The 27,763-nt window shown below is 40.8% G+C and overlaps 1 protein-coding gene across 4 annotated transcripts in view; it reads right to left on the reverse strand.

Moving 5' to 3' along the window:
* Positions 1-27,763, reverse strand: part of Cntnap4 (contactin associated protein family member 4) — a 298,486-nt gene that overhangs the window by 183,376 nt on the left and 87,347 nt on the right. For 2 of the 4 annotated variants that reach the window (XM_041650847.1, XM_041650845.1), the window contains exon 3: positions 18,542-18,732. In XM_041650847.1, the coding sequence (XP_041506781.1) occupies positions 18,542-18,732 (191 nt within the window). Of the gene's footprint in view, positions 1-18,541; positions 18,736-27,763 lie in introns of all 4 variants that reach the window. The other 2 variants (XM_041650846.1, XM_041650844.1) reach the window with 1 other exon arrangement.

Raw genomic sequence — 27,763 nt, forward strand, 5'->3', positions numbered from 1 at the left:
TCGATAAAGGAGCTAAAAGTATACAATGGAAAAAAGAGAGCATCTTCAACAAATGGTGCTGGCAAAACTGGATGTCAATCTGTAGAAGAATGAAAATAGATCCATATCTATCACCATGCACAAAACTCAAATCCAAATGGATTAAAGACCTCAATATCAGTCCGAACACACTGAACCTGATAGAAGAGAAAGTGGGAAGTACTCTACAGCACATGGGCACAGGAGACCACTTCCTATGTATAACCCCAGCAGCACAGACACTAAGGGCATCATTGAATAAATGGGACTCCCTGAGGCTGAGAAGCTTCTGTAAAGCAAAGGACACTGTCACTAAGACAAAAAGACAACCCACTGACTGGGAGAAGATCTTCACCAACCCTGCTACTGACAAAGGTTTGATCTCCAAAATATATAAAGAACTCAAGAAACTAGACCGTAAAAGGCTAATCAACCCACTTATAAAGTGGGGCACTGATCTGAACAGAGAATTCTCAACAGAAGAACTTCAAATGGCCAAAAGACACTTAAGGTCATGCTCAACTTCCTTAGCAATCAGGGAAATGCAAATCAAGACAACTTTAAGATACCACCTTACACCTGTCAGAATGGCGAAAATAAAAAACACCAATGATAGCCTTTGCTGGAGAGGTTGTGGAGAAAGGGGTACACTCACCCATTGCTGGTGGGAATGCAAACTTGTGCAACCACTCTGGAAAGCAGTGTTTCGGTTTCTCAGGAAATTCGGGATCAACCTACCCCTGGATCCAGCAATACCACTCTTGGGAATATACCCAAGAGAGGCCCTATCATACAACAAAAGTATATGCTCAACTATGTTCATGGCAGCATTGTTTGTAATAGCCAGAACCTGGAAACAACCTAGATGCCCTTCAACGGAAGAATGGATGAAGAAAGTATGGAATATATACATATTAGAGTATTACTCAGCAGTAAAAAACAAGGACTTCTTGAATTTTGCATACAAATGGATGGAAATAGAAAACACTATCCTGAGTGAGGTAAGCCAGACCCAAAAAGAGGAACATGGGATGTACTCACTCATATTTGGTTTCTAGCCATAAATAAAGGACATTGAGCTTATAATTCATGTTCCTAGAGAAGCTAAATAAGAAGGTGAATCCAAAGACAAACACATAGGCATCCTCAGGAATATTAACCTTCATCAGGCGATGAAAGGAGACAGAGACAGAGACCCACGCGGGAGCACCGGACAGAAATCTCAAGGTCCAAATCAGGAGCAGAAGGAGACGGAGCACGAGCAAGGAACTCAGGACCACGAGGGGTACACCCACACACTAAGACAATGGGGATGTTCTATTGGGATCTCACCAAGGCCAGCTGGCCTAGGTCTGAAAAAACATGGGATAAATCCGGACTAGCTGAACATAGCGGACAATGAGGAATACTGAGAATTCAAGAACAATTGCAGTGGGTTTTTGATCCTACTGCACGTACTGGCTTTGTGGGAGCCTAGGCAGTTTGGATGCTCACCTTACGAGACCTGGATAGAGGTGGGCAGTCCTTGGGCTTCCCACAGGTCAGGGAACCCTGATTGCTCTTCGAGCAGATGAGGGAGGGGGAATTGATCGGGGGAGGGGGAGGGAAATGGGAAGCGGTTGTGGGGACGAGGCAGAAATCCTTAATAAATAAATAAATAAAAAAAATAAAAATAAAAATAAAAAAATAAATAAATAAATAAATAAATAAATAAGAAATAGAAAGCAAGCTAGGACATAGGTCTTTCAAATCACTCAAAACTGTTGCTCCTTGCCCAGATGAAGGGGGGCGGGGGAGAGGGGGCTTAAAAAAATGTGCCAGAGCCAAGTTTACACTTGATTCAGTTCAGGTTTGAACAAAATAATGAAAGGTTAAGAAGTTTTGAAAAGTGCAAATAAGAAAGTGAGAGCCAAAGGGAAGCTCAGCCTTCATGCGGATCTACCTGAGAGGTTTGATTTCACAAGAGCAGGGAGACGCAACAGAACAATTTTCTCCCAGTGTGGATGAATTTCAATATTTACCTGTCATCTTTGACACGGAGCTTTACAAAGAGAGCGCAAATGTCACCGTGAACTCAATTAATTCATATATTTATTCTAATCTCAGGTTTTAAAATCGATTTCCAAAGTGACATATTGAATTGTTTTTTATTATTATTATTTCTCTGTAGAAAGACAATGCTGTTATTGAAATATATAGCATTGTAGTTCTTGGGATAATTTTTCACCACTTTCCAAAAACTTGATAAAATAAATACAGGTTTGGGGGCTTTATTTTAACCTCCTGAAGCTGATATTCCCAGCCTGCCCTCCACTCATGATGACTTTGACATAGTCTAATAAAGCTATGAGTCCCGGAGGATAGCTTTCTCATTGCCCCAGCAATTTTTCCCTTCTCTTTCTTATAGAAGAGGAATTCTATTATTAAGTACTTAAAATATTCAAGGCTCTAAAAGGGAGACGCGCTCCGTTCCAGAGATTAATAACAATAAGAGACACAGAATGGAAGATGAGGGTTCAAAGCCAAATAGAAATTTCATTTGCAGAACGGAAGTCAGACCCAATTTCTCTGCAGCATGTGTTTCTGATTTATAGACTCCACTCCACAGACTGTGTCCTCATATTTTTGTGACGCTTGATTTTTTTTTCCCCTTTCATAGCCACTGTTGCTCCTGGATAAAGGCCCTCACTCATGCTTGACTCTTTTGTAACACATAGTCTTCTCGGTCACCCAACGGATTATTGTTCATAAATGCTGGTCAAAGTCCTAAGACTCACACAATAATATAAAGAAATAATTTTAGACAACACCAGTCCCAGAGTGTAAAGCACAAAGGCAATGGGAAGCGGGGGGGGGGGGGTACAGTCAAGTTGTGCAAGTCATTGTTCTTATGATATTATGCAAATAGCTTGTCTCAATGCAAACACAGATCTCCACTTGATAAGCTAGCCAGGTATACCACCAGGCTTTGGATCTGAAGTAATTAATAACAGAGATTTTTTTTTTCCCCCATGTTCGTCCTACAAGGGAACGTTCCAGGTCTGTCCTAACTCACATTGGCAATGAGCATTGACTGACAATCTCGGAGGGATCAGCAGCTTTAATTAAGACATGAGTGTACTTTTTTTTTTAAAAAAAAAAAGGCAGATGCATAATCTGAATTTTAGCCAGTAGTATTTGGGCACTTAGTTATGTCAAGGGGCTAATTTGGAACAGAGACCAGCATCTAAGGAGAGTGAAACAGACTGAAAACAATATATGCATGAGTCTGAAACCCAGTTGATGAAGGTTATATAAAGCATGCAATAAAACCTAGAGGGACTTCCTGGAAATGGAAATGACACTATTGCAGATGTCACTGGAAACAAATAAGACCCCAGAGAGAGTTGTGTGACTATTGGAGAAGTAATGGCGGGGGGCAGGCTTGACAAGTTAGTGGCTTCACTGAGGCTGGGAAGCCCTAGGCCATAAGGATGAGTCAAAGTTTGTCTGGCGAGTCTGCCTTAGACGTCAGTAAAGACCCAGACAAGAAGTTTAGGAGTACAGCAAACTTTGATGAATGCCTGATGAGCTGGCATTAAGCATATGAGACCCGAGCTACAGTGCTCAAGGAAGCTGTTGCTAGGGCATGCCAGCATTGCAGTTGGACAGAGCCTCTAAATTTGTCTGCCAAGCGAAACATTTCAATAAAACCCAGTCACATGTTGCTCTTTGCACACCCAAGTATATGACAACCCCAACCCAGAAGTGACAGCAGATGTGTGTTAATCCACATATATACTCTTCCACCTGGTCCTCAGCAGTGAGTTCCTGAGCTCATCTGCCAAGCATCAGATGAGGCACAGCAATGATACTTCAACACATAGAAAACAAATTAAGGCTTTGAACCACAATGGAGGCTTGATAAATAACAAAGAACCAGATGCATTAGAGTTCACAATATTCTACTTGCTTACATGACATTGTGTCTTAAAACAATTATCCTACATCCATGGTTGACCATTCTATATGGGTTCCCCTTTTTCAAGATTTATTATTGATTATGTGTATGGGTGGGAGATTGCGTGCTTGTGGGTACAAATGCTAATAGAGGCCAAAAGGAGACATTGGATTCCCTGGAACTGGAGTTAAAGCTGGTTGTAAGCCATTGGTGCTAGGACTAGATCTCCAGTCCTAAAGAAGACTAGCCCTTAACGATTGACCCATCTCTCTAGTCCCTAGATCCCCATCTTATATACTTTGGCTGACTGCTCTTGGTGCTAGAAAGATGGCTCAGGAGATGGGACCACTAGTTACTTACAGAGGACCCAGGTTTAGTTCCCAGAACCCACATAGTGATTTATAACCATGCATAATTCCAGTTGCAGGGGAACCATCATGTTATTCTGATCCCCCCCCCAAGAGCACTATAAACACATGATGCACATATTGACATGTAGGTGCAAAAATAAACTAAATAAGTATTAAAAAATAATAAGACTTCTCTTGCTAGATCTGCATGCTCATGAGTATGAACAGGAGGAAAGAGAACTGAATGAAAACTATCAATGCCCACCTGTTATTAAGAGTTCAGGTAGGAAGACTGGATGGCCTGGAGACCTAGTATTGAAGCCAGCACAATTGGAGAAAGAAAAAATGCCATTGTAATGATGCCTAACTATGTTTTGCTATCCTCATAGACTGGTGGTTACCCCAATTGTCATCAAAGAGCTTTCATCCAGTAACTGATGGAAACAGATACAGAAACCCACAGCCAAGCATTGGGCCAAACTCAGGGAATCCTGTTGAAGAGAAGGAGGAATGATTATATGAGCCAGGGGCTCAAGGACATCATAACAAAAACCCATAGAAATAACTAACCTGGGTTCATAGGAGTTCATAGAACACAGCTGCTGGTAGAAGGAACTAGTATCTTTCTCTCATTCATCGTGTGCCTCGGTCAGTTTGTCAGTAGCCACCAAATCTTTCCAAAATCCCAGCCCCGATTGTTGTCTCCTACCTCATGGCCCTCTCTTCCACAGCCCTTGACATAGTTCGCATCCCAACTAGCCAGTGCTAGGCTCAGCTCTTGAAACACCACCTTCTCATTCTGCCTACAGCTCCAGGCCATGGAGCGTCTTCCTGCTGATGTTAAATTCAGTGTTCCCTCACCATCTCATACTTGGCAGCTTGGCTTTTCCATCACCTGTAACCAATTTTCTATAATGACTTCCCAGTTTCAGATGCCTGGGGCGATCTCTGGTTTTCTGTCTGGGCACTGACTCACAGGACAATATAAGATCAGAACTAATGTTTTTACTTCTTCCTACTCTGTCATAATAGAGTCAAAGATTAGACAACCTGCTATGTACAGGCTTGCCACCCAGCCATCATGTAAGTAAGTGTGTGTGTATGTGTAAAGGGCTAGCAGAATAAATAAGGGGAAATGGTCTATGATAGTTCATTTTGGTCATTCCCGTTTACTACCAGGATCTGCTGCACAATGGCAAATAAACCAAAGGAACGTTTGTACTTATGTTTATTAGTTTTATCATTGCTATAGCCAACCACATAAAAGAATGACCTTCAGGGATGAAAGATGTATTTTGCTCATAGTTTCAGAGACTTCTGTGCACAGACACTTGGCACTATGTTTCTGTCTCTCTGAGGAGGCAAAACTTCAGGGTAGATGCTGCCTGCTTTATGGAAGACAAGAAGTAGAGAGAGCTAGAACAAGAGTACACCCTGAGGGACCTACTCCCTCCCATTAAGCCCTACCTCCAGACTCTTCCAGAATTTTCACTAGCTGGGGACCAACACAGGAATTATGTGTGTGGGGGGGGGGCATTTCTAATCCATTGGTCACTAGGGAAACTGTCAAAGGATTCCTTCAGGAAGGGTTCTCAAGCAAAATTAGCATCTGAGTCAGAGTCCAGATCAGTCATACCATTGTGAGGAGGTGAGCTTCATTCAACTGCTGAGAACCAGAACAAAATGAGAGAAGATAATGTTGAATTTACAGCATGATTCTTTCCCTCTCCTCCTCCCTCTCTCCCCCCACTCCCACTTCTCTTCTTCTGCCTTAGGACAGTTGAGCACCTGATTCCTGGCTGCATCCCATCACCAACATCTCAGATTTTCCAGCTTGTAGACAGCAGACTGAGGCCCATCTCAGCCTCCAGAGTTAAATAAACTAATTCTCTTTACGGTCGCTGTTTCTCTTAAAAACTTTTATGACTTCCTATCGTTTCTTTTCTCTCCATCTTTTTTCTTTCTTTTGCTTCCTACTAGCTTCGTCCCATCTGAAATTATTCATAAATTTAATTTTTACTTACTCTTGGAATGAATAACTATACATTCCTCTGACTGTCTCTGGGTCTCTAGTTGTTCGCTCCTTCAGATTCATCTGTGCTATGAGGTCGCACCTCACCTCCAAATGTGGCATCAGTCTTGAAATTCACTAAGGAATTAGACAATATATTCTTGCATCACTTGTTTTTAATGACCACATAATATCTATTTTTGAGGAGGTGATGTGACTTATATAAGTTAATGATCTGCTGCTATAAATCAATAATATCATGCTACCATTATTTAATTTGCACTCTATATAACACAATGAGCTCGATGCTGTAGCTCAAGAGCAAATTATTGCTCCAAATGCCTATTTTAAAACTGAAGAATACAATATTTTGTGATGTCAAACATTGTCACACATTCCAATCTTTCAGGAAGCATTGTGTCAATTTTAAATAAAGACAAAGAAGCTTTTCAATAATTACATGCTATTTTTCTTTCTGTACGTTTCCTATTTATAATTTTGTCATTTTCTTAAAAAACAGAAAATTAAGGTTTTATTTTTGTTATTAATTTTTAGACTGCTTGTACCTGTGTAGTAAGATAGAATTCTTATGACATTGTACACATACACACACGTGCGCCATAGTGTCCATGTGAAGATCAGAGGTCAGCACGTAGGAATCGGTTATCTTCTTCTACCATGTGGGGCTGGGGGTGGAACTCATGACATCAGAAGTTTTGTGGCAATTGTCCTTATCCATTGAGCCATTTTTCTGACCCATAAGAAATTTTATGTGATAATAGAAATATCCCATAACTGAATTGATTTATAGACTAGCGCAGCTGTTCTAACACAGCTATGGAATGCCTTAAGTGTGGCCTGTATGAACCGATGCAATCTCACTCGCTACCACTTTCAGACAATTGGGATTGAATCGAGGCCTTCCCTCCTACTAAGCACACTGTATCTCTGTCTATCTTCCCAGGCATATTTTCTAAATTTTTTCATGTTAATTAATTCGATTTTAAATTTAAGTAACCTTGTGGTTGGAAGCCACTGGACCAAACAGCCTAGCTTTATAAATTAGGGAATCCCAGTCTTTGCCACTGAAAGGACAGAGTTAACAGTTAGATAGTTGTTTTCTCGGTCCTCATCTTTCAGCAACTCCTCCCAACACAGACTTAGGGAATGTGCAGATGTGCGCTAGGGCTCAGGTGATTCTACACCTGCTGCTGTGCTTTTATGGAATTATGGCTCTGGTGCTGGTTCTGAAACCTTTCGAGTGACCCAGATTTCCCCCTGCTTGTCTGCAAACTGGAATTGCCTTGGTATACTTTTAAAAGCACAAATGCTTACGCTCTCACCCCCAGACAGTCTCCAGGGGAAATCAAAACAGGATTACGAGAAAATGTAGGGCCCACAGACACAACCTGGAATCAGTGTCTTCTCCCTGGCCTTCATGAAATGCTGCCAACTAAAGAAAGAGCAAGATTATATAGGTTAGTGACTCAGCCTTGAGGGGCCCTATTGCTCCCCATGTAAAAGAGCCTCAGGGCCACTGGAACAGAGAGGGGGCTCTCTTCATCTATGGTGGCTGCACCTACCTGGACTTGTCAACCGTGAATGCGTTTATCTCAGATAAAGTCACTGGAACAATTAGAAATGATGCAGTCTCTCTGGATAGACATTATGCTCCTGCTGTGTGTGATACGCTGTTGCCTGTCCCTCACCGCTATTTAAATCTAAGTGAATCTGAGGTTGGATGAAGCCTGTTCAATCAAAGCCTGTCAGAATGTCAATCCTAACCCAACATCACAGCTGCCTGGGAATCAAAGCGGACATCTCTAACGTGTACACTTACATCATCTTTCTCTTACTGTCTTTATTCTATTGTTCACGCAGATTTCTAAATACCATGGATTTTTACATTTTGACCTAGAGTGTCCAAATTTAGTTCTATTGTGTAGAAAGAAAAGCTCGTTCTGGTATTGTATGTTCGGTTTTACATTGCTCTGCATCTTCTACTTATGATTTCTCTGTATATGAATAGTTTAGCCTATTTCATTAGTCATCTAGAGCCTATTAAAAGTTACTGATTTTTCTAGTAGGCTACAACTTCTCAAGGTCCATCTTGACTGATCAATGTTTCATGGCATATGTTTTCACATTTAGTGTGTGTGTGTGTGAGAGAGAGAGAGAGAGAGAGAGAGAGAGAGAGAGAGAGAGAGATGTGTGACGGTGGGTACACATTTACCCTGGTATACATGTAGAGGAGAAAAGACAACCTGAAGAAATCTGTTCTCCCCATTCAGCACGTGGACCCTGTGGCTCGAACTCAGACCATCAGCCTTGGCAACCAGTACCATCACCTGACGAGCCATCTTGCTGGCCCTCGTTCTGCATTTCCAACATCCTATCTGTCTTATTGACACCTTTCAATATATAATTGACTTGATGGTGAATTTTCTTCCTAGTAATCTATTATGTTTTAAAGCAAAAATAACAATGTACTTTAATATACATTCATCTTTTCATAACTGATATTCTCCTTACTATTATCATTTTGCTAATTATCTTAGTTTATTTATTGCATAATTTCTCTGTATGACCTTGGGAATGATCTCCTTTAGGCCATTACTTCAGGTAGAGGATGTCGCTGTATAGCTAGCATATTCTGGTCAAAACAAGTTCTGTTGCATTTCATTGTCTCATGTCATTTAATGACATTGTTTGTACCTCATGTCATTTAATGTTTGTACATCATGTCATTTAATGTTTGTACATCTTGCTTATTTTATTTTGTACATTTTCCTTGATATACATTCATTTTATTGGTTTAATTATACACAGAAGCCAGACATGGTGGCTCACGCCTATTTTCCCAGCACATGGGAAGCTGAGGCAGGAGGACTGTTACAAGTTACAGTCTAGCTTAGGTTACAAAATAAGGCTTTGTCTCAAACAAATAAAAAGCAAACACAGAAGAAATACTGAACTGTATATTCCTTTTATATTGCCTACCTACATATATGTTTATATATAAAAAGAAAAAATAATGATTTTAAAAGTTAACTTATTGTTAGATATATTACTTTGATATCTTTAATTTTAAAAACAGATATTCTTCTCAGATCTTTAAGGAATATAAAGATATCTGTTCCAAATCTCAGATCCCTTTCTAAGGTTTATGACTATTTTTCTATCGTCTTCTCTAATGGAATCATACTTGATAAGTTTGGAAAGAGAAGATGGAAAATGAAGAAAGAGAGGCTAAGGTAGTCGCTTTCCCTAGGTCAAATAAAATGATGAAAACACATTTCAAAAGGACAGATTGCTTCCGAGGGAGGAAAAATGCCAAGTGTAGCCACCTGGGACTGGAGAATGACAAAAGCCAGAGGCAGACATCTGAACACATTGCATCAGAACAATGATAATAGGATAGGAGAAGGGGAGGGATTCTGCCGTTGCTGAACTGTCACACGGCCAAATGGGAGACACGTGTCACAGTGCGTTGCAGACTTGTTATTCTCTGATCAATGATTTGAGGATGTTCTTGATGGAGCTTACTCATTGAGGGGGGGGGGGGGACCACATCGAGCCTTCTGCTACTTCTAATCACTCTTCACAAACATGCTATTTCCTTGCCTAAAAACAGATGGATCTGAGAAGGTTAAACAAATACCATTTGTCTCGTGTCACCGTGTTTGTTTACTAGCTAACAGCTTACAGGAGTGGATAGAGATTCCTTGTGCACTGTACATATTGTAAAATTCCCATCGTGTATGTCCCAAAGAAGTTTATGAAAGGAGCTTATAGAACCAGCTACAGAGGGGAACAGGTCCAAAGAAGTAAAGTTGACCAGAACACTGAACAGAGAAGTTGCCTAGCAATTGCTGCCCCAAGTCATGGCTGAAACCATATCACAAACCACAGAAACCCTTAAGCCTTATCAGATAATAATAACCAAATTATTCTCTCCATTCTATAAGATACACTTCCAATCTACTAATCACCTCCTTCACCATGACAAGATTTTGCTTCAATTTATTCCAATGTCTGTTTTTCAAGTCTATGACTTTATTTCTTATCTAAAGAAGTCATTCACTCTAAATCAATGTGATAGGCTCTCCCACCACCACTATGTATTTTCTCTGGCACTTTTGTTGGTTTGGGGGCTTAGTGTGTCAGTCCTTCATCCATTTTAGTTTAAGTTCACAGGGTATGAGGTAAGATCTAACTTCCCAATTTTTGAAAACACTTTATTATATTATAATAATATTATGGGTGTGTCAGTTTGTGGGTTTGTGCAAATGAGTGTGAACGATGGAGGAGGCCAAAGACAATGAGCAGATCCTCTGGAGCAAGAGTTCTGAGCCACACAGCAGAGGTGCTAAGAGCCAAACTTGATCCTCTTCAAGATCAGTGCCTGCTCTTCACTGCTGATACACCTCCTCAGACCCCCAGTTTAACTCTTTGTGTATCCACATCCAGTTTCCCGAGCACCATTTGCTTAGCCCATCCCCATTGTAGACACATGCATTCTTGTGATTCCACAGTTGACCATAAGTGTGCAGGTTTAATCCTGGGTTCTGGTCTGTTCCATTCACCCACATTTCTGAATTTATACCAGTATCACACTGTTTTAATCACTGGAGCTTTATGTTATGTTTTGAAATCAGTCAATATGGTGCATCCGATTCTGCCAACAGGGTTCTTGAAGGTTCCAATGTGAATATTACAATTTTTAAATGCTTTTGGTAAAATACGCATTTGGGATGTAGACAGAAATTATACAGAATGTGGAGATTATGTTAGGTAGCATTGACATTGTGAAAAAATCAAATATTTATGTATGTGAAGTTTTTAATCATTTGTGTCTTAACAAATTCTTTGGTGATGTTTTAACATTTAGTACACAGATCTTTCAGCCCTTTCATTAAATCGATTTTAAGAATTTTATTCTTTTTTTACATTACTAAACAAGGTGTTGTGTTGTTGGTGATGATCTCCAACTTGAACTGCTCATTGCTAGTATACAGAAACTAAACCCAAACTACGTAGAGCTGTGCATATCTGTTATCCTTTATAATGGATGCTGATGATACCGAAGGATAAAGAACTGGAGGCCAGCCTGGGTAACAAAGTGAGACTCTACATCAAAAACGTTTAAAAAAGAAGCTACATACATAGCAAAAAATGTCGTGAACACACGTGAAAAATCCCCTAAACACCTCGCAGAATGGTGTCCCACGGTCACTTATGTAGAGCTCAGAAAAGCCCATGCACAGTTTCTCATGTTCTATATACTCCTATATACTCCTATATGCTCAGTTCATTCCTCATGTTGAGGAAATACAAAGCAAACCCACAGTGAGATAGCAGCTGACACCTGTTTAAATCAAACCAAGATGAAAAGCAAGGGCAAACGTCCTCAGACCTCAGAATCCTTGCGTATCATCAGATTCTTTCTGCAGTGGGGATGCAAAATGGTGTAGGGTACGATGGGAAGAAGTGCACAGCAGGAAGTGTCTCGGAAAGTTAAAGGCAACAATACCATCTGAACCAGAAATCCTATTCCCAAGGGCTAATCCAAAAGAACTGAAATCAAGGTCATAAAAAAGGCTATGGCAGCAATAACACATGACGTACTGATGAAAATAAAAAGTCCATAGACAGATTAATGGATAAAATGGGAATATCAAGATGGGGAGGGGCACCAAGTAGACGAACTTCAAGAAGGAACACTATTATTGCACGCACAAGCTCATGTCAGCTGTGGTTATCTGCACAAGGCCTGCTTAAGATAAAGCTGACCAAAGGTCATGACACAGGTGGGAGAGGTGACCTTCAGGCCCTGCCCCTTACTGAGCAGTTTCTGGCAGGTGTTAGCTGCTGGGGACAGAGCATCATTCCTTTTGGATATGCAGCCACTGGAAGATTTCCCATGCCCCAGTGGGTGACCCACACCCACACACATTTGAGCAGCATTAATTAAACTTAGTTATCAATAAGAAAAAGAGTACATGAAGTGGAAAGAGGGTTATTGGGGTTATTTGGAGGGAGTTGGGGAGAAGGAAATAGGGGTGGTGTGACATTTAATTGTATACATGTATGAAATTCTTAAATACACTGAAAAAAGTAATGTTTAAGATGTGCTAGAAAACCAGTCTTATTCTAAAATAGATGAACCTATGAAGAAGTGGAATGGCTAAACTAAGCTATACCTGGGACAAATAGTGTAGGGTTCTCCTATTGGAAAAGCCTGAAATGGTCCCAGAAATGAGAGATGGGTGAGGATAGGCACCACTCAGCAGGTATAATGCTACAGTTACAAAAATAAAATAAGGATATTAAACCCAAAGTGCAGCTGTTTGACATGGCGCTTATAACAAACAATACTTCACAGCACACTTTAAATTTTGTTTAGAGGATAAACCCCACGTTAATTGTCCTACTGCAATTTAAAAAGAAAACCCAGCTAGCTCTGCACCATTAATCGTTGCAACGGGAGGAGAATTCATAGGTGCATAGAAATATAAATGAGAAACTTCCTGAAGATGCAGACTAATAATGCAAGCTTTAATTAAAAACAGCTTTGTGGGGTTAGTGTCCCGAAAGGTAGTGCAACTTAGCATGCCCCATAGGAATGAGCCAAGGACTGCAATGATGAAGGAGACAATCTGATGTGGACGTGGAAGTAATACTTTTGTACTTCAGTAGGGTTGGCTCACTATAATAAGGATTTGGCACAAAGAAAGATTTAGGGGATATGCCACTTTGAAGAATGATGCCAGGGGAATCTCTATATGTTTCTGCTAGGATTATCCACTTATGAGTGAGTACATACCATGATGCAAATTTCACTTGTGATGGAGGAAGGTCATTGGCTAATAAAGGAACTGCCCTGGCCCATTTTATTGGTTAGAGAATAGGTGGGAGGAGTAAACAGAACAGGATGCTGGGAGGAAGAGGAAGTGAGCTCAGAGACTCCACAGCTCTGCTCTCCTGAGCAGAAGCCTCAGAGAGACGCCATGCCCTGCTCCCTGGCAGACGCACGCCATGAAGCTCCGACCCAGGATGGACATAGGCTAGAATCTCCCCGGTAAGCACACCTTGGGGTGCTACACACAGATGATTAGAAATGGGCTAAATTAATATGTGAGAATTAGCCTAGAAGAGAATGGGCCAAGCAGTGATTAAAAGAATACAGTGTCCGTGTAATTATTTCGGGGCATAAGCTAGCCGGGCAGGCGGCTGGGGTGTTGGGGACGCAGCCCCGCCGCTGCCCTTATTACTTCACACTTGGAGGTAAAAAGCAATGACATCTTGAAATTTTCATGTAAATGGATAGAACTAGAAAAAAACCATCGTGAGTGAGGTAACCCAGACCCAGAAAGATGAGAATCATGGTATGTACTCACTCATAAGTGGATTCTAGCTATAAAGCAAAGGGTAATGAACCTATATAGTCTGTGACCCCAGAGAAGATAAGTAACAAGCATAATCCTAAGATAAACATATAGAGATTCCCCTAGGAAGGGGAAATAGGCAAGATCTCCTGAAAAAATTGGTATCATGGGGGTGGGAGGAAGGAAGGGAGAAGGGAAGAGGAGAGGAGAAAATGAGGGAATGGGATGGCTGAGATGGGGGAAGGACAGAGACAGAGAACAAGGAACGTAATATCTTGATTGAGGGAGCCATTGTAATCATTGTGACTGATAGCCCTGCCAACTCCGTAAGTCAGACAATTGGCGACTGGAAACAGAGACTGCACATTTGTTCCCTGGCGTTAGAGAAATTCCCATTGATCCACAAGGATGACCCCAAGCAATAGTGAAGAGGGTGCCTGATCTGGCCTTGCCCTGTAGTCACATTGATGACTATCTTAAATGTCACCTTTTAAATGTCCATCCAGCAACTAATGGAAGCAGAGGCAGAGATCCACAGTGCAGCACTGGGCTGAGCATCCAAAGTCCAATAGAAGTATGGGAGGAGTGAGAATATGAGCAAAGAGGTCAAGGCCATGATGGAGACACCCACTGAAACAGTCTACCTGAGCTAATGGGAGCTCACCAGCTCCAGCTGGACAGGAAAGAAACCAGCATAGAACCAACAGGAAAGAAACCAGCATAGGACCAAACTAGGCCCTCTGAATGTGGTTGACAGTTGTATGACTGGGGCAGACTGCAGGGCCACTGGCAGTGGCCCAAGGGTTTATCCCTACTGCTTGAACTGACTTTTTGGAACTCATTGTCTTTGGAGGAATACCTTGCTCAGTCTAGTAAGGAGGTCCTTCCTCAAAGCAATGTGTCTTACACTCTCTGGGGAGTGGATGGGAGTGGGGGTGAAGGGAATGGGAGGGAGTGGGAACTGGGATTGGTATGTAAATCAAAAAATAGAGGTTTTTTGTTTTTTTTAAATGAAATAAACAAAGAAACAAAAAAGGGAGGGAGGGAAGAAGGAAGGAAGGAGAAAAAGAAAAAGATTTTCAAAGTCCACAAGAGCATCCCTGATCATGGGAGCTTCTCTTCTTGTCTGGTGAGTTAGTTTAGTTGGTTAGAGCATGGTACTAACAGTGTCAAGATTTCACATTTGAGCTGGTTGTTGGTGGTGACTCCATCCCTCTAAAAAGAAGCTCCACTGACACACTTTCTGGTTTGTGGGTCTCAAAAGAACTGCAAAAGATGTCCACGTGTCTTTATAATTTCCTTCACTCAACCCACCAAGTTGGTTAAGACTTATATATCTGTGTTGTGCAGGAATGGCTCTGTAGTTAAGAGCACTGGATGCTCTTGCAGAGGGCTGAGTTCAGTTACCAGCATCCACATACCTCACAACCACCTGCAACTCCAGCTCCAAGGGATCTATTTGATGCCCTCACCTGTCTTCCATGGGCTCTGGCATGCATGCGGTACACATAAACCCATACAGAATACATATATACATATAAACAAATTGTGTGTGTGTGTGTGTGTGTGTGTGTGTGTGTGTGTGTGTGTGATTTTTCAGGAACTGGAGAGATGACTCAGCAGTTGAGAGCACATACCACATACTGTTCTTCCAGAATACCTGAGATCAGATCCCAGCAGTCAGGAGGCCTACAATTGTCTCTCACTCTAGCTCCAGAGGATGTTAAACCTCTTCTGGCCTGTGTGGGCACTGCCTGCATGTTCAAATACCCATAAACAGACACATAAACATACGTATAATTCTCTTAAATAAAAAAAATGAATCTAAAAAACTACTCTCATGTATAACTATCATGTTTAAATAAAACCATTTAGAAGACTGGTCCCACCCATTCCTTGAAATTGTAGTTAACAGGCGAATCTTGGGTGCTTATCAAGAAGATGATAGATAGATAGATAGATAGATAGATAGATAGATAGATAGATAGATAGATAGATAGCCTGGGAAAATTTGGCTATAGGTTTTTGTACATATTACCTTACTGAAAATTTATAAGATGTTGGCTTCATATTTCTGCAATTGTTCTTAAATGAGTTAAAAGTATACCTTTCATTTACTTTTTCATCACGTGCAATACACTAGCTGAAAAGAGTCTTTGCATCCCGAAAACGCTGAGGGATTTTATTTTGTCTTCAATTTAAGGGAACAATTTTAGTGGCCCATATTTTTCTAAATTTTCATCAAATATTTATGTACTGTCCAGCCAAGCAATTTAGAGGAACTACATTTGATAGATATTAGACCACAAATTTTATTCTGAAGAAATGTTTTAATGTGTTTTTAAAAGTATCATATGCCTATCAAGTTTACATTTTTACTAATCACCTGTATAGATAATAAACAAAATATTTTCTTATTCTTCTAAATGACTGAAAGAAGCAGAGAGCCTTTTATTAGTTCTTTCAGGTGAAAAGAAGGCATTGTTCTTTCTGAAGACAAGAGAAGTGAGAAATTCTCACTCTGGGGCTTCACACCATGTTGAGAAGTTTTATTGGTTTGTTTTATTGTATTTTTTTCTAAACCAATAACACTTGTCTTTCTTCCTCTCCCTATCACGCACTTGTATAATGCCTTACGTGTTTCTTAACTTTCGCTCATAGATTTATTTGTATCATCCTAGAAAGACTGTAAAACCATTAAAAGAAATTGGCACTTTTGTATAATTGGTATACACTCTGTAACAGCTAGAAAAACTCAAGGAAACCCTCAGAAATCAGCTTAGGAAGTGTGTATTTGTAAAATGGCAAAAGGTTAAGTTCCTTACTATGTGTATACATTCAAGATTGTTCTTCTACTTAAAAACTTCAAATTGCAAAAGTTTGTGTTCTTCCAGGTGGAAATGTCAAGAGCCAGGGCATAAAGCAGCCACACTTTCCCTGCTTTGGCAACTATAGAACCTCAGATGAGGTTCCATTAGTGTTCAGAAGAAAGACAAAATAATTATGGAGGAAAATAGCTTGGCAGCCTGCCTGTGACCAGCAAAGGCAGATTTAAATACACAAATGTAAGTATAAAAGTATAAAAAAGCAATGTTTATATTAAATGTAAATTAAGATGGATAAGAGGAAGACGGATATTAGAGATAGATGATAGACAAACAGACAGACAGGTACAGAGATAGATAGATAGATAGATAGATAGATAGATAGATAGATAGATAGATATAGATAATAGACCAGTGTTGCTTTAACAGTTTTGTGATCGATACTGTTTGTCCTTCTGTGGTTTAGATTATTAAAAATGTCATACTTGCTGCAATTTCACCCTGAATACCTCCTCCTTAACAGAACTAAACAAGGAAATAGCAATGCCTGCATTTTACTTTTTCCGTGTCTAATATGCAGAAACGTACAATGTTCGCAATATAAAAACAATGCCTAAACAATACATTTTAATTAGAGCAACTAAATACGAGCAGGCAATAACCACCACTTACCTAGTTTAAAATCCAATTCTTAATTGAGAAAAGCAGTAAAAGATAATCCAAACATCTAGTTAAAGTAAATACCTCATTAAGCTTTGGTGTTATTGGTTCATCGTTGCTATTCATTTCAGCCTGCGTTTGAATGCATCCCTTGGAATTAACTGACCCACAATACCCAGTTGTGTGGGTTTCTGTTTCCCACGCTTACACACAGCTTCAACTGTATTTGGATTTTAAAGCAGATTTAATAATGATACTGGGAATTTTTAAAAAGCAATGCTCATAGGCAAATTCCTTCAGCCTACTGTTCTCTCTACAGAAAAGGCGATGGGCACTTCTCAGTTCAGTTTGCATCAATAAACACACACCTAATGGCCCCCAGAAGTTTTCCAGATACAAAGGTAAGCAAATCACAGTCCATTTCTTTAATGAGTTTGTAATGTGCAACTGATTCCAAGAAGTCTGAAAAGAGCAGCCACTGACAGATCAAAGAAAATCATCATCATGTGCCCAAATAGGCTTCCAAATTGTCCGTGTGCTAAGGATGCTTCATTAAGTTACTCATATTCTCCAATTCCAGCACCTCAGCCAGAGTAGGGGGAGACCAGTCCTTTGATTGCAGTGTGTCATCCCTAGCTCACATAAAAGCCAAAACATGCTTTCTACACTGACAAAGAATTTATCTCTCTTTATCACGAAGAAAACCTCCTTTAGCTTTCTCTATCAAGGGAAATGCAGTCACTGCAAGAAAAGAAAGGGGAAAAAAAGCAAAATATCCCACTTTATCACAACCCACCACTTTTCTGTCTTCTGTCTTTGAGAGCAGGCAAAACATACCATCATGCACACTCATTGATGGTGCGTGGGTGTAAATTGGATATATGTAATATTATTTATCATACATACACATATCATATAATATGCACATATGTATACAACTCTATAACTTAAAAGATAGCTCCATATATCATTAGTCTCTATCTTCAAGAGAGAAAGATCCAGAAACATCAGCCATCAGACCAAATAAAATAAATACTTTTAACTGGCTTCAATGACAGTATAAAAGGACCATGTCACCTTATAAACAACATTTTTAGGCAAGTCTTACTTCTTGAGTTTCTATACTGTTTAATAGCCTGATAGAATTTTTTCACCTTCTGAGGAAATTACTCATAGTATTTTCATAAATTACTTGTGAATATTCTTTCTTGAGAAATGGTGTCAAATTCACCCTGAAGGTTCTAAGGCTCCTTTATAAGCGACTGATTAATAAGCTTCAGGGTGACTGTGCTTCCATACCCGCCTCTACACACACCCCAGAGTCCATATTTTTTACTAAGAAAACATACCCAGATGCTGTCTTCTTGTCGGTATTGTTTCCAGTTCCTTCCACTGTCACTGAACATCAGGAGATAGCTGGTCACCCAGTTGGAGCTCCCATATCCACCTTGGGTGGCCACCGATGTGACCTCCATCCTCTCTCCAAGGTCAATCTGCAGCCACTGGTATTTGTTGGACACAAGTGGAGACCAGCCACCAGCTCCTTTTGCAAAAGCAGAAGAATATTGGGAAAGAATGCATTAAAATTCCAAAAAAAATGGAGTGGAAATGCTGGTAGATTTATGGAATTCAGAAATATTTTCAGGATATAGAAGGCCTCGTAATTATATTAATATATAGAAAACCAGAAATGTAGTAGACAAGGTTAGATGTATGCTGGTTGTGTTCATTTAGAGTTATCAGAAGTTTCCTGGTACTGAAGAGAAATTAGGAAATCTCATTGAATATTTTTAAATGTTTCATTTGGAAGATCATGCCAACATTTGGTGCCAGGGTGCTTACTGCCCACAAGCATGGCTGGGTAATGGTGTGTGACTTTTGGTCTGTCTAGGTTCAGAGAGAAAATATAAAGGAGAAAGTTTTGGTGTTGGCAGAGCTAACACACCTAGTTTGGTACAATGTTAGTAGTTGGATAACAAAGATGTTAAAAGTCTCATAAGAGGGACAGACATTGAAAAACATGTGTGAAATATAATCCAAAAAAAATCATTCATGGTTAGACACTGTGTAGGAAACCATAACATAAAACAAGATGGAGCATTCTGTGCAGTGGGAGAATAGATTGGGTTTGCAATCGTGTAAGGGAAGATGTCTACATGTTCACTTTTCCCACCTTTGTCGTGGTAGGAGTGTGTAAATCACAGAAGCACGGTCCTGCACTGAGACAGTTTGCCCGCCTTCCGCTGCCGGGTCTGGAGGAGAGTATGTGCATTTGGGAGGGTGCTAGCGTACTGAAACATCACGAAGAAGCTTCCTTTGAGCACTTGGATTGCAACAATGAGAGTGTTACACACATTAGAAGAGCAAGAGGTAGTGTGCATTATTTTCTTCAAGATGCAACAAAACGTTAAAGCAGTGCTCATATCTTTTTTAGTAAGATGTTTCATTTTCCCCTTCAATATACTTTGGGAATTGTTTCAGTTCTTAAAGTACTGACCGAATATGCAAGACACACACACACGCATTCTCACAAGCATGCACACACACAATTATTGTTAAAAATAGTCACAAAATGGAGCTCACACATTCTGGAATACAATATCCAGGAGCTGGAGAGATGCCTCATTGGTTAAGAGTAAGAGCATTGGCTGCTCTTCCACGGGATGCAGGCTATTTCTTAGCATCCACGTGGTAGCTCACAACTATCTGTAACTATAGAGCTAATGAACCTAGTACCCTCTACTGGTTTCCATAGGCCAGAACATGTAGTGCATGCAATGCAAAGACATCCATGCAAGCAAAACACAGCCATACACACAAAACGGAAAGTTAAGAAATACGCTATCTATTGCATAACTTCTCAAACAAGACTAATATCCTGGGTTTTCATCTCATTCCTTTGCAGCCACCTGAAGGCTTTGGGGATAAGATCTGAAATTTTAAGCACAGAGTACCATCAATTCACATAGAGTTTGATTCTAGCAATATATATATATGTGTGTGTGTGTGTGTGTGTGTGTGTGTGTGTGTGTGTGTGTGTGTGATGTGGTGTGGTGTGTGTGCTATTTGTGAAACTTTGAATATAAGCATCCCTCAAAGAAATACTCCCCAAATGTCACTTTGATGTGTGGTGTACATGCCATTATAACACACGAAAAGGGCACATCTTGTGGGTGACCATTTTGGACGATGTAAAGATTCTATTGATGGCAGGACACAGTGGCACTCTGGGAGTTGAAGGACCCAGTCCTGACTGTTATTTAGAACTCTAAATAAGAGAAGACTACCAGATAGGGGCCCATGGGAGAGTGACACCCCAGGACAGCATAACCAGAGCTATAAAAGGGGGGTTATATGTGACAGCTGGGATGAGGTCAACTAGGTTTTGTGAGCTTTCAGCAAACAGACTAATTTGAATAATTTCTCTAACTGCAATTCTGGGCTGTGGCTGATGTTTATAGCCCTATGATGCCAGGTTTCCCTGTAAGGAAGGCTGATACATGCTAACCCAGATGGTTAGAACTCAGTAACAAAATTGGCCGGGGCATAAACATAATCATTTGCTCTAGGCAAACTGACTGGTCATTTTTCAAGGCCTCAAAACTAACTCAAAATAGCATTTAAAAAATTATAGCAATGTCCTCTATTGCAGTATCGTAATCCCTCTTGCTTGCCTTAGGGTGTGATCCCCAGTATTTACTACACTGTGCTGTCTTTAGTGCTAGGTAGTTTGGGAGTTGGAAAGACATCTCAGTAGACGACCCAAGTTTAGGTCTAAACACCCACCTATCCTATAAGTCCAGCTCCAGGGGATATGATGCCCTCTTCTGGCTTCTATAGGCAATGTACTCATGGTCACAAACCCACACAGAGATACACACATGTATACATAATTAAACCAGAATTCTAAACTGTAAAAAGTAGATACTGTTTCACAATTCCTTCTCTTCTTTTCTTTCTTTGGTAAACTATTATGTAGAGTGGAATTCTACTCCATAAACCTGAAGTTCACTGCCATCCTTTCACAGAACCAAGATATTTATACAGTATGTATTTCTTTTTGTGGATGTGGTTTTATTTTTGAATTTTCTCTGTATTTGCTCTTAAAGGGTGCATGTGACTTGGGAGCTGGGGAGATGGCTCACTAACTAAAACACTTGCCACACAAAACTGAGGACCTGAGTTCGAATCCACACAAATTCAGGAGTGGTAGCCCAGTTCTGCAGTTCCGGGACTTTAAAGGCAGAAACCAGAGAATGCTGAGAAGTGTACAGGCCTGGTATACGCAGCACTGGACAAGAGACCTTGTCTTCAGCAAGGTGGAAGGTGAGGACCAACACCTGAAGCTGTCCTCTGACCACTACATACACACTATGTCAATGCATAGCCCACCACACACACACGGAGTGGAGTTGTCTTGATCCCTAATCCCAGCAACCTTGTTTAGATTAAAGTAGAATGCAATTCATGCTTCAGCAAGAGAGCCTGTGGGTTAGACATGGGCTGTATTGAAATTGGAGTGCCCAGTGCTATACACTGATGTCTGCTGTCCCTAGTACTCTCATAGTCTCTTCTACACAGGAATTGTATTTTCGTCTTTTTTTGTTTTGGTTTTTCGAGACAGGGTTTCTCTGTGTAGCTTTTGGGCCTGTTCTGGAACTAGCTCTTCTACACCAGGCCGGCCTCGAACTCACAGAATTCACACAGGCCTACCTCTGCCTCCCGAGTGCTGGCATGAAAGGCCTGTGCCACCACTGCCCGGCTGACAGGAGCTGTTCTTGAGAGATGGACAGCATACCCTCTGTAGAATTCTGCCAGAGAAATCTCAGTAGTTCCTTGGACTCTCTGTAGGAACTGCGCCCATCAGATTATTTTTATATCCGAGCCAACACTTTCTCCACACTCTATTACCTAGAATCCAGTAAGGAGGCAAACCCTATAAACAGAGAATTATGATGGCCTCTCATTGTCAGACATGACAGTAAGAATATGTAGTTCCCAGGAAACACATGGGAACAAAGCTCAGAAATCCTTAGCTATCAGACTGCAGCAGCCTCCTTCCCTGCTTACAATGAACCATGTATCTAAAGCATAGGTGGAAGATGGGAATAGCGAATGGCCGAGGATTTCCATCCTCTGGCCTATGCAATGTCCTTTCCTCCTCGGGGTCTATCAAAGGCTCAGAAGCTGACAGTCATCATAGAGCTGGATTCAACCAAGCATCTTGGGTCCTCCAATTGCTGTAATTGCAAATCTTTCAGAATTTTTATCATTTTTTTACAGTGAAAACTTGGGCAAGAGGGATGCCCACAGGCAGCTTCCATCTTACTTTGGAAGTTCTGCATGCAGAATTTTATCTCTATTAACTTATACCTCCACGAACATGCTGACGATTTTTGCTTCTTATTCTTTCTCGTTAATTTTAATGATCTGAAATTAGTTATGAGGTTATGTTGGGAGTTTTTTTTTTTCTTCAGAAATATCCCGGCAATTCTGTGGTATTTCATGACATCTTTATAATCCTGTATTTAAAAAACAAACCAGAGAGACGCACAGTAAGGAAGACGTGTCCGTGTGGTCCGAGTGGGTTAAAATTGGATCATCAATTCTCATCAGGAGTAAGAGGAACCCCTGAACGACCGCTCCCTCTCCCCGGCATCTCTCACGGTTACAGTCCCACAAGCCGACTTGAAACATTGGCAGTTAATTGACCTTGAACGTTTCAATTTCTTACCTGTGGTGAAAAGGTACTACCAGTATGCAAATTAAGCTATCTCATTAACAAGGTACACTGATAAAGTAATGGAAACTCTGACGCTCCCAGGCTTTACCAAGTAATTTCAGTAGGATAAGTCAGCCACGGGGGATGGAAAGATTCCCGTTGGGTTTGAAGCTGCGAGGCTCTGTAGTGGTACATGATGGAACGTGCTTGTTGGAACTTTAAGAAAAATGTTGAGTAGCGACGGAGAAAATGTAAGATAGAAATGGATCCATCATTGGCTGATCTTGGCAGCCTCTGATGGCAGGAAGGGATAACGGCGCCAAGAGATACAAATGACCACCGCTGAGGGTCACACTGCACCAGCTCTCTGGTCATTGCCCATCTATCTGGCCTCCTGGAGACAAACCATCAGCACAGCTACTTTTTGTAATGGACAACATGATGGTTAACTCCAGTAAATTGAAAACTCTGAATTACTATAAATAAAACACTGTAATGAATTCTTTATTTTGTTTATTAACTAAACCTTTCAGCTGCTAGTCAAGTGTTATTTGTCCTTAATGTGCTTTTAATATGCTAATATATTCAACATCACAGTAAGCCAATACCTATGAAACTAAAGTGCATCTTTTCCTAACTCCATCTATTCTGTGGTGACTGATAGCAAACCCATCCAAGAGTCTTGTCCCTCCATTTCATTTTTTCTTCATATCACAGGCTTCCTTTCACAACCCTATCGACCTGCTTCTCTAGCCTTAGCCCTGCTTCTGAGATTTAGCATAATAAAGTACCATATACGCTTCAAATAGAAACATTTCTTTTATTTCTTTTTAAAAGTATTTGCTTATTGTTTTGTGTATATGTGTGTACCCAAGTGTATGTTTGCGCATCACATAAGTGTAGGTAACCATGGAGGTCAAAAATGGCATCAGATATCCTGGAAATGGTGTTACAGGCAGTTGGGAGCCACCAGATGTGGGCACTTGAACCACACCTGGGTCTTCTGCAAGGCCAGCAAGCACTCTTAATCACAGAGCCATCTCTGCAGCTCCTAGGAACATTTATGCACTCTTCATGTTACAGCTTGGAAACTCATATTTTAAGGTCAGCCCCCTTAATAGAATCCCTAAATATGATAGTATTGCCATGATAATTCAATTTTTTAAAGCAGACGAAGTGCCTATTGATTTCCCCACATCTAGGAATTGTGGCCGTAGATGCTGGCTGTAACTTTCTGAGTTGTGAAACTATTGTTATTGCTATTGACTCCCAAGCAAAAAGTTGTCGTCATAGGAAAGCTGAGCTTTAAAAATGTTTACTGACCCCACAAATCTATGGGTATGAACATAAATATGTAGAGGGGAGTTTGCTCTCAATCTTGGCCTTCTTCTTGCAGTGGGTAGCAGTAAAGACAGATGCTCATAGCTGCCCAAAGTGCTGAGAATAAGTTACTGTGAGGGCTCAGCTGCAGATGGGAGATCTATAGACACCCCCACCCCAATGCTCAGGAATCTATGGCAAAGGGGACAGAATTAATGCAAGAGCTGGAGGGTGGGGGAACTGTTGTGGTATGCTATCCTTCTGAGCATGACATGGCTATTGCACATATGATCTCATGACAACTGTGTTTACCTACACAAGACCTTCACAAGAACAAGCCAGTTAAAACTTCCCGCATGGGTGGGGGAGGTGCTACAAACCAAATGTGTTGTCCCACGCCAACCTAAGAAACTATTGGCAATAGATGGCTGCTTTGGGTGTGTTTTAGAGTTTCTACTGCTATGACCAGAAACCATGAGCGAAAAGCAATTTGGTGAGAAAAGTGTCTATTTGATTTATACTCCCATATTACTGTTCATCCTGAAGGAAGTCAGAACAGGAAACTGAGAAACAAGGCAGGATTTGGGAGGCAGGAACTGATGGAGAGGTCAGGAAGGATGCTGTGTACTGGCTTACCCAGCCTGCTTTCATAGATCCCGGAACCACCAGTCCAGAGATGGCACCACCACCATGGGCTGGCCCTTCTCCCATTGATCACTAATTGAGAAAATGCCTTACACCTGGATCTCATGGAGGCATTTCCTCAACTGAGACTCCTTCCTCCCTGATGATTCTAGCTTGTGTCAAGTTGACCCACAACACTTGCCAGTATGGGGGCGGGGTGTCCCTTTCCTTTTGGAGTATGGCCATTAGTAGGTTCCTTATACCCTAGTGGACAAGCTTACATTCATTTCCATAAGGGCACCACTGTAGTAATAGGAGCAGCGGGGCTGCGTCCCCAGCACCCCGGCCGCCTGCTAGCTTATGCCCCGAAATAATTACACGGACACTGTATTCTTTTAAACACTGCTTGGCCCATTCTGCTTGGCCCATTAGCTCTAGCCTCTTCTAGGCTAATTCTGATATCCCGATCAACCCATCTCTAGTAAACTGTGTAGCTCCGGTCTTACCGGGAAAGATTCAGCATGTCTGACCTGGCGGCTTGCTTCATCGTGCGCCTGCCTGGGAGAGCGGAGCATGGCCTCTCTGAGCTCACTTCCTCTTCCTCCCAGCATTCTGTTCTGTTTACTCCACCCACCTATGTTCTAACCTATGAGGGCCAGCCAAGCAGTTTCTTTATTTTTTTAACCAATGACCTTCCTCCATCACACCACTAACCAGACTTGTGGTTTTAAAAGAATGGATGTTTTAGTGGCCAGAAATAATTGAAGGGGGGGATGTATACGATCAAGACACATTGTATACAAGCATGAAAATTTCAAGAAATTTTAATAAATAATATTATCTATAAAAAACAGTTGGTTGTTCTTCCTTATTTTTTGCTCTTATAGTCTTTGTGACCCCTTTCCCACCATGATCCTTGAAGAGTTGGAAGGAAAAGATAGGGTGTGGGTTTTGCATTTAGAGTCCAAAGCTCTGAAGTGTCTCTGTTCTCTGCACCCTGAGCAGTTGAGGGTTTCTTTAATAACTGACATCCACTGTAAAGAGGAGTTTCCTTAGTGACTGCTGTAAGGTACACTAGTCTACGGGGACAGCAATAAATCATGAGGAGTTGGTTGAATGAAACAGCATTTTCCAGACCAAAGAGGACAACTACACATATGAACTCACAGCATCTGTGACAGCATACACAAGACCTTCACAAGACCTGCGCAGGCTCGCACCAGAAAAAAACTCTAACATGGAAGGTAAAGGTGGGCATGAAATCCCACCCATAGCCAAAGAGCTATGGCAATTGATTGTTATTCAGAGAAAAGGGAGTCAGGTTTCTTTTAAAGTGTGGCACCAAGGAGGTCCTCCATGCTCCAGGGGATGGCCCCACACTCAAGAGGGTATGAGACGACAAAGTTGGGGTAGGCTGGTGAGGGAAAGAGAGGATGAATATGGGAGGAGGTGTCAGAAAGCTAAATATGATCAAAATACATTGTATAAACTTCTCAAGGAATTAAAAAAGGTGTTTGAAACTCTTTAGTGACCAAGAGATCATACAACACAGCATCTCTCTGACCTGTTGCCTACCATTTTTAGATTCCCACAGAACCTACCTCTGGAACATATACTTTTATAAGTTATAATGACAAACATATAAAGTAAAATGTATCCAGTGTGTGTTCTATAAGCTCTAAAGCAGAATTTTCATATACAGAATTTGCAATTATGCTATATTTCATTATCAAAATTATCTATTCAAATGAACTATATTTCACATTTCTTCAAATAAAAGTTAAAAATACTAGAAAAGATAACAAATTTTCCTAATATTGTGCAATGCAGTTTTGAGAGATGAAAACCTAACATTTTCATTAAAACTAAAAGAAAGTGTTTATTTTTAAAACTCTTCTAATCTCACAGTGGTACATTTTATCCTAATAATATGTTGAAATAATACATTCAGTGTTGTTTAATTTTAAGTAGCCTGCCTGGCTGAGTTGTGTTTAAGCCTTATATATCCAATGTCGAGTTATTGGCATTTAGTGCTGGCTTGTGAGGGACTATTCCTGGTTAGAGCCATAAAATGTAGATGAGAATATGTTTCCTTCATTACTCATATTAAAGATGGCACGGCAGTCACTTCCTGTGCTTGTCAGGGGAGACGACATGCAAAATTAATGCAAGATACAGAGAGTGTGAGTCCAACTTCTTCCTCAAGGGATGAGAATGCAGGGCACAGACTTTGAAGGACACAGGCACAAAGTGACCACCCTTGAGTGGCACTGCTTGCCACCACTAGGACATCGACATTTCTAAAAAAAGAATTTGGCTTAATGAAAAAATGTCACAGGAAGGTTCCCTTCAAAGGTAAATTGCTTCTTTTTTCCAAATGGGAACTCACCTATATTTTCCCCCAAGAGTCCCCATTTGCCTGATTTGAACTTGACATTAATTTTAAAAAAAATGTACAGAATGGAATGAGCATGATGCCACTACTTGTCTTGTTCTGTTAAATGGTATATGTTGTCTAGGGAATACCATTTAAGGTATTTTCATAGCAAATATAGTCGTTTTGGAGGAGGAAAATAACACTGCTGATAAAGTGTGGATTGCTGTTGGTCTTTTCTTGAGATCATTCATGGCTCTTGGCATCACCTGCTCTGGTCTCAGAATGCTTCTAGAGTGAGCAGATGACCCTGGATCAGGCCAATGACGCAATGCTAGAGTGTGGAAGTAGCTACTAAAGAAGATATTTCTGTGCTAGTGAGAAGAGGGATGCTAAGACAGAAAAGAACTTACAGGAAGTCTAATCAAGTGCAGCCAGCAGAGAAGCAGGAGAAAAGAGAATGCCAGAATGAGTTCTAATGATGTGGCCAGGAGCCCTTGGTCTGCTCATTGGAGTTTTGGGTTTGTGGGC

This window comes from Microtus oregoni, unplaced genomic scaffold, assembly GCF_018167655.1.
Source record: "Microtus oregoni isolate MIOR12 unplaced genomic scaffold, Mior012 000004F_ref0000308, whole genome shotgun sequence".
Classification (NCBI taxonomy): domain Eukaryota; kingdom Metazoa; phylum Chordata; class Mammalia; order Rodentia; family Cricetidae; genus Microtus; species Microtus oregoni.